The sequence below is a fragment of the Protomyctophum bolini genome (genome assembly GCF_963924005.1).
Source record: "Protomyctophum bolini genome assembly, chromosome: 19".
Lineage (NCBI taxonomy): Eukaryota > Metazoa > Chordata > Actinopteri > Myctophiformes > Myctophidae > Protomyctophum > Protomyctophum bolini.
In genome coordinates this window covers 33,491,085-33,498,942 of record NC_137880.1, presented here as the reverse complement: position 1 = coordinate 33,498,942, position 7,858 = coordinate 33,491,085, and the positions used below count along the sequence as shown (strand labels likewise).

The following is a 7,858-nucleotide window of genomic DNA, read 5'->3' as shown; positions in this document are numbered from 1 at the left end:
CATGAAGAAAGGAGTTGATGACCTCGTGAATTACTTTATGGTCATTTACCTTTGAGTCGTTGATCAGCATTGGAATCAGCTTGTCCAGGAGGGGCTCAATCATCACCTCCCTCCAGATGTCCATCGCCAGCACCCTGATCTCCAGTCGTTCCTCTGCATGGCCCTCGTCGTTCTGCAAGTTGCGATGGTTGTTGAGACAGCTGTACAAGGAGTTCAGGTGCTTAATGCCCTCGCTGTACTCTTGCCAGTATCTGTGGTACATCAGTAAAACCTTCTCATTCGACTCTTTCGACTCCTTGCTAAACTGCCTGACATGATTATGCAGAAACATCTTGGTCTCTGCGTATAGTTGTTCAGCCAGGCTTTCCGGCGTTGCAGAACACAACTCATAAATGGCAGCAAAGCCGTCATTCCATGTAGCTCTATCCACACGGTCAAGTTTCAGAACCGCCCTGATTGTCGACATTAGCTTGCTCCATGTTTCAGTAAAATACACCATGCGGGGTGTTAAGGACATTGTAGCCTATATTAGACTCTCTCTTGAGTTATAAAGTGAATTTCTAAACACGATGTTAATGCCACTATAGCACGGACTCTTGATCCTTCTCAAGTTACAGGCCTTATCTAAACCTTTTCATATAGCACACTGGTTATAAAACGATGGGATATACATACACTGCAGAACTGTGAAAACTATCCTACACTCTCTGTACGTATGCAAGACATGTACATATGGTCTTGGAACATGGGATACCCTGCATATATTTAGCTTGATTGTTGCACAAACTATGACCTGTGCAGTATATATATCTGCAACGCCACATGTCTGACGTGTAACCCGTACGTCATTGAGCGTCAGTGCAGCGGCATGAAAGCCGCTATAGACATATCGGTGTGATATGCCCATATACTCTCCATGTATGGGCATAAAAGGGGCATGGATTGGACAGACAGACCGGTACGATGGTTACACTGCCAATGGGTATAGAGCTGGTACAACGGTTATCACATTACTGGGTGGGGCACAGTGGGCGGGGCATGCACTCCCAACTTTCCCAACTTCCACAACTTTGCATCCTTCCCAGAGTAGGCTGATCTGCCCAAAGTCTATAAATAAAGAAGCCATTTTATTGTATCATATAAATGGATTCTTATAGGAATATTAAATAAGAAATAAAATAATTTATTTTTTATTTTACTAGTAGGCAAGGCCTACTTGTGTAGTATAGTATGAACTGCACAGGCAAAATATGGAAATATTGGGGAAAAGCCCTATTATCACGTTAGACATGTTTGCAGCGAAATGTTCTGAGCTTCAGTGAGCTACCTGAAAGAAATCTCACGTCATTTAATTAGCATTCTACTTCTCCTCGTAACCATAACGACCAACTGGTTGTCACGACAACCAAATGGACCTATCACAGCACGATGGTCCCTCCGGAGCGATGGGATGCACATTCTACAGCAGAACGCTTCCCTCCGCCCGTCAGCTTTAATATCTTGCAAAGAAAAATGACAGATTTGCAAGCCAACAAGGGGTCACGATCATGTCACGATGCGACGCGTTATAGGTTGTAGATCTGTTCTTTTTGGCAAGTGACACGGAGCGGCGCTGTGGGCGCAGCAATCAGCATGCCAGCATCCATCCAGGAATACAAAGACAACAGTGACAGTATAACAGCGGGCATGGCCGACATATCGCTGTATCTCACCAACGTTAATGTGACGCTAGGGCAAAATATGGACCTCGAACAGGTAGGTGAAACTGTCCAAGTCAACAGTGTTAATTCAGTTCTTCTAGTGTGTAAATAATTGTGTTTTTGTTTTATTTTCGCCTACCGTGTTTGTGTATGTGGTGGTGGTGGTGATGATGATGATCTTGGATGGATGATGCTGATGTCTTCATGTCTTGTGCCTGGTCACACTCACAAACTGTCAGTTTTGTCATTTCGATGAATGAGCTAATGTTAAGTATGTGGAAATGTGAATGCATTTGTCAGGAGGAGTCAGTCAAGACCGAACGTTGCTTTAGCCTACACACTACACAGGCATGTTGGAATATATGCAGCTGTTTGCAGTTCATCGCTAATTGGCTAATTAGGAGCAGGATCAGTGGAGCGCCAGTGCGCCACTATACGTATTTATAATATTAGGCCAACCCTTTGCATCCCATCCTCAGCATCCTGATTATATTGGCATAATTGGCCCCATCATTGCAAAAAATGTGGAGAAAAAAGGAAAGAAAAGATAAAAAGCATTATTGACACTAGTGTCTCTATCCGTCTCTCCGCCCCTCACAGACGTCAAACCTGCCCAAAGACTTCCAGTGTGTGGATCTGGGAGAAGAAGTGGAGATGAGGGAGGGCGAGAGGGGCACACAGCAGCAGCAGCAGAGGGAGAAGGCTCCTCGCCGAATCATCCATTTCTCCAGCGGGGAGACAATGGAGGAGTACAGCACAGACGAGGAGGAGGAGGAGGGTGAGGACCGGGAGGCAGAGAGGAAGGACCTGCTGAACCCCCCGGTTGATGCGGTGAGGGTGAGGACATCATAGGACACTAAGGGTGTGTCTCGTAGGTGCAATGTGTGCAAGCACCACCACACGTGTTTTGGATTAGCACATGTATGTGCTGGATGATGCATCATACGCGTTGGGAAATTAATAAGAGAGAGTGTGTGTGTGTGTGTGTGTGTGTGTGGTGTGTGTGTGTGTGTGTGTGTGTGTGTGTGTGTGTGTGTGTGTGTGTGTGTGTGTGTGTGTGTGTGTGTGTGTGTGTGTGTGTGTGTGTGTGTGTGTGTGTGCGTGTGCGTGTGCGACTGTGCGTGTTAGAAGAAAGAGTGACGACAAAAGGACTCATCGCTCTAAATCATTTAAGAAATTGTGTATGCATGTGTGAGCTAACAAAGTGAGAATGTATAGCGTGCCAAGTACAACATCCCGTGTCAGTTGAAATCAGGGTTACAGAAAGGTCACAGAAAGCACTTTTTGGCCGATATGTTCGTCCCCTTATCCCTATCCTTATCCTGAGAAAGATTTTTGAATAGTTAAAATATAATGGCCAATCTACAAGCTCACACCGTGTCGATGTAGATCGGCTACTATTACACAAAAAAAAGTATAAAAAAGGCAAAGTAGTTTAGGGATAAGGGTTTAGCATGGACGAGAAATAGAGCCATTTGCGTCCTTTGGATGTCATGTCCTGCCATCCTCGAACCGGTCAAGTTGCTAACTACTCAAATATCGTGTCATCCGCACTATTGGCACGAAATGGCCTAGTTGAAACAACAGTGACCATGGATGTCTCACGGTAACGACTAACCAGAGGTGCCCATTGACACCTCTACAGCGGTGCCCGTTGGGCACTGGCCTAGTAGTACTTGGAACGATGCAAGTTGGAAATGCATGCCCCACCCCAGATATTATGTCTGTGTCCCTTTTATGCCCATATACCCATACCCAAATATGGAGTCTACTCTACAGTATGCACAATTGCACACGTCAGAATGATGTCAGAACAGGCCAGCTCCATATACTGTATGGACACTGCCACTGGGCAGGGGCAGTGGGCACTGTTCAAAGCCCGGGGCAGAGGCCTTTTTGGGGCGGTTCTGGATAACCGTGAGTCCGACCAACACCGGGCACTGCACCCCCTGTGGTGGGGTGGAACGCGTGTGTCGAATTTGAAGCCGGTGAGGCAAACGGTTCTCGAGTTACGTGGATTACAGACGTACATACACACAAACAGAGACTTGGTGCATTTATAGTCATGGATAGATTATTGTCTGGCCACCTGACATTGAAATGTACATTCAAACTGTTGTGTCATTTTAACGTTGCAGTCGCAGATGACCTGGGGTCCATACGTCTGGTTCCACATGTGGAAGGCTGCTACTAACACCATTTCAGGTGAGCTGCCATTCTAAAACCCAGTTTAAAGTTTACAACAAAGGAAAATAATGGATAGCCTGCCTCATGCTGTGTTTAGATATAATATATCTAAACACAGCATGAGGCAGGCTATCCATTATTTATATTATACTGTATATATTTTTTTTTTGTGCACCCGAATGTATTTTATTCCACATGCTACAGTATGCTTGTCCAAATGTTGTTGTTTTTCCTCAGTTTCAATTATTCTATTCTTATCTTTCAGCCTGCGACTACCTGGGAGAGAGGATGGCCTCCTTGTTTGGCATAACGTCAGCCAAGTATCAGTATGCCATCGATGAGTACTACAGGATGAAGAAAGAGGTATGTCATACAAAGTACATGATCTCTAGAAGTTCTACAAAGTAGACTTCATGATATCTGAAGTGGCCTGTGGCGAATACGGTCGTATGATTCATGAGACTGCTTAGGCCGCGCAAAATAATAGTTTGGTCTCCGGTTGCCGACCGACTCTATTAAATATGCGCAACCCAGTTGATTTTATTGGCATTTGGTAAAAAAGAAAAGAAAAAGAAAGTCATAATCCGACCGAGTCACTCAGACCAAAAAGGTCTTTATATATGGATATATATATATATGGATATATATGCAGCCCAACAAAACGTAGCCTACACCTGCCCAAAGCCAAAGTTTTTCAAGTTGTTTAACGACATAATCGGCTACTACGAGAGAGAAAAGTCGGCTTCTCCGTCCCGGAGTAGAGCACGACGGGTGGATTGACAGTTGACGTTACTGTGTACTGGTTTGTCTTGCGCTGATTTGAATGAAAACACCGGTGTGCAATTATACTTTATATACGGATCCCGACAACAGTGTTGACCTAAACGAGGTGAAAGCAAACTAGCAAAACTTCTTTATCCACAAGTGGATAGAGAAGAATGCAAAGTAGGAGCTGTTTATAAGTGCATTGAGTGTCGCGCCTTAATATTCCATTCAGTCAAGACCGGTACGCATCTGCTTCTGCTAAAACTAAAGAGACAAGACTTTTTTTCTTTCTCACCCTCTACTGCAGCACGCATGTGACGCAGCCTGTAGGGACTAGGGGACCTCTCTGTCTGTCTGTCTGTCCACATGTATGTCTTCCTGTAGGGACTAGGGGACCTCTCTGTCTGTCTGTCTGTCCACATGTATGTCTTCCTGTAGGGACTAGGGGACCTCTCTCTCTGTCTGTCTGTCCACATGTATACATGTATGTCTGCCTGGCTGGGTCGGGTCTCTCAGAATGTCTAGCTAACGTTCGTGTGTTTTGAATTATTCTTGAGAGAGAAGGTGTCCAGGTGTTGGGTGTATATATGGGTGTATATATGGGTAAACCAGCTGAACTCAGTTCCCTCTGAGAGAAGGTGTCCAGGTGTTGGGTGTATATATGGGTGTATATAATGTATATATGGGTATATATATGGGTAAACCAGCTGAACTCAGTTCCCTCTGAACTCTCTGCAACAGAAAGAGGAGGACAACAGAGACAACCAGTTGTCTGAGGAGGCGGAAAGATACTTCAACAACCAATTGCAATCTCTGGAAGATCAGGACGAACCAATCACCCTGCAAGACCTGTCCGATGCCTCCGCCCCCCACACTGATGTGGCCTATCAGATCGAGAATGAAAGCCACCTGCTTCCACCCGCCACCATTAGGGTCCCTGCCATCGTCACGGCCACCTAACGGCTCTGAGAAACACAAAATGGAACGCTTTCAGGTAGGGATGCACCAATGTATCGGCCACATATCGCTGTAACCGATGGCTGTAGCCGATATTTGTCTGTGGTTTATAAGCATACATTTTGCGTTGGCTATGTTGGTGTGTTGGTTATCTGCAGCCTACCAAGCTATAGATTCGCAACATTTATTTATTGTATTGAAGATGTATTTGTTTCCCTGGCACAAAAGGGGGAAATAAAAACGACAAATAAATTAACATACTTATATATCGGTATCGGCTATCGACTAAATTGTAAACAGTATCGACCAAGAATTTCAATATCGGTGCATCCCTACTTTCAGGTTTGTTTTTGTTATCGTCGTCATCTGAGGTGAAACAGCATTTTGTTTCTCCAAGCACTTCTTGTTTTTTGTGTGTCACACAACATTCGAATGGCAGTTCTGCTGTATTTTGGCTGCACGGCAAGTACAGTATGAGCAATGAGCTTGACCAATGAAATCTGCTTTGTGTCAACCAAGTGTCCCACTGCAAGCGGGCCTTTTAGATTAAAATCTTATGATGGAGTTTAATGTCCTTCTCCTGTGCCTCGGATGGACCGGACACTGTGCCTAAATCACCAACACAGCTAACTCATTGCCAGACCTCTAGGAAAAAAGATTACATCTGTGAACATGGTTTCAAATTGCTACTCCTGCTACACTTAACAGCAAGAGCCTAGTGGAGCTCTTAAAAAACATTTGAGCCATATTATTCGGTTACCGTTTTGCCCCTATCTGGTCAATGTGGTGCACTCTTCGATACAAAAACAGCCTACGGCAGCTGTACCAAAGAGCTGACCAGTTGAACTCACCATGTGTATGTCTTTTTTTCCTGTTTGTACTCATCTAAAGCTCGTATCGCACTAAATGTCTTTGTGGAAGCACTAACGAGATGACACCGTTCAGCCTTATGGACTAGTTTCAGATCACTGCAGCGTGGGGCCTCTGAACTCTGAACACAAGTATTATCTATCTATTGTACTGTACGGTGTTGTATTCACCCGCGTTTCAGTTTGACGTTTTAGGGCAGATTCACACTGACTCTGTTTCATTCAAACTGTTCCCCAATACGGTTGCCTGGTCCCCCCACTGGCCATGATTCACATTGGCCTTGATTCTTCTTCCGCACCCGAGTTCACTTCATTCAACTGCATTCACATTGCATCGATCTGTATCCGAGTACACTTCAACCGGTCCCGAGACTACCTCCATGTGGTCCCGGGAACGGTTGGGATTAATCTGCCCCCCGGGAACGGTACGCAGCATTCACACTACCACAACATCTGCCAAGTGGTCCCAAGTGGACAACTGGGACCATAGTGTGAATCTGCCCTTAGAGGACGTGTCATGTAAGCCTTTGACAGGGTGCAGTCTAGGCCCTCTTTATAAATATAATTTCTTATTTAATTTTGAATGCAAATGTACATTTCTGCGCAGTTCTTGTACAGTTTTTGTTTTTCATATTTGTGTCTTTATCTATATATTTTCACTGAACTGACAGCACTTTTTGAAAATAGTTTTTCTATTGTTATTTGTAACACCCTAATGAACTGTTCAATAAAATCATTAACGCTTGAACTTTTTAAAATTGGTCTTGTTATTCATAAATCAAAAATGTATTTCATTTCAGTGAATTCATATCTTCCCAACACGTCCTTGTTTGCATTGGACTTAAAAATGAATATGATTTTGATCTATTAACGCATGCATGCAAAAGGATATTAGTTAATTTCACCATTCAGTGGTGTCTTAACTGGAAGATTGACGATGGAACGGATTGTCTGATGTGAGGCTCAAAGGCTTTGCTTTGTCACTGCTAACAAAGACGCCTGTGAGCAGAGCAGACCGTGGACCCGTGTGGAGGTCAGAGTTGGCTCTGAATGACCCAACGTGCATTCACAGCCTTGACCTTACTCCTAGTTTGTGTGAGTGTGTGTGTGCGTTTTAAATGAAAATTGCCCACAATAGGGATGCCAGGGTTAATGTGATGAAACGCTTAATTAGAGGATTATTTAATTAACGCATAATCACAGTGGCAGTGTCGCGACGAGATAGCTCATTTCTATGAGTCAGCTGTGTGTGATGGGGGAGTCCATCTATGCTGCTGACAGGCCACACAAGGACAGCCTTATACAGCATCCAGACAATACCACCCACCGCCAGCCAACACAGTCAACTACAGAATAGTAATTCACCACACCAGTGAAAGA

At 44.5% G+C, this 7,858-nt stretch overlaps 1 protein-coding gene across 2 annotated transcripts; it reads left to right on the top strand.

Moving 5' to 3' along the window:
* Window positions 1-1,465: 1,465 nt before the first annotated feature.
* Window positions 1,466-7,215, top strand: LOC308334193 (protein FAM177A1-like). 2 transcript variants are annotated; one of them, XM_080790825.1, is made up of 5 exons: window positions 1,466-1,755; window positions 2,301-2,531; window positions 3,839-3,905; window positions 4,153-4,250; window positions 5,394-7,215. In XM_080790825.1, the coding sequence occupies exons 1-5, from the start codon at window positions 1,633-1,635 to the stop codon at window positions 5,610-5,612; spliced, it is 738 nt and encodes a 245-aa protein (XP_080646951.1). In that variant the 5' UTR covers window positions 1,466-1,632; the 3' UTR covers window positions 5,613-7,215. The 2 variants fall into 2 exon arrangements, with proteins under 2 accessions (XP_080646951.1, XP_080646950.1); XM_080790824.1 differs by having other exon boundaries at window positions 2,301-2,537.
* Window positions 7,216-7,858: the final 643 nt, after the last annotated feature.

Coding starts and splice junctions, on each gene's coding strand:
- LOC308334193 (XM_080790824.1), top strand. CDS start 1,633: ATGCCAGCATCCATCCAGGAATACAAAGACAACAGTGACAGTATAACA. Junction 1,756..2,300: donor AAAATATGGACCTCGAACAG/GTAGGTGAAACT, acceptor CGCCCCTCACAG/ACGTCAAACCTGCCCAAAGA. Junction 3,906..4,152: donor TGCTACTAACACCATTTCAG/GTGAGCTGCCAT, acceptor CTTATCTTTCAG/CCTGCGACTACCTGGGAGAG.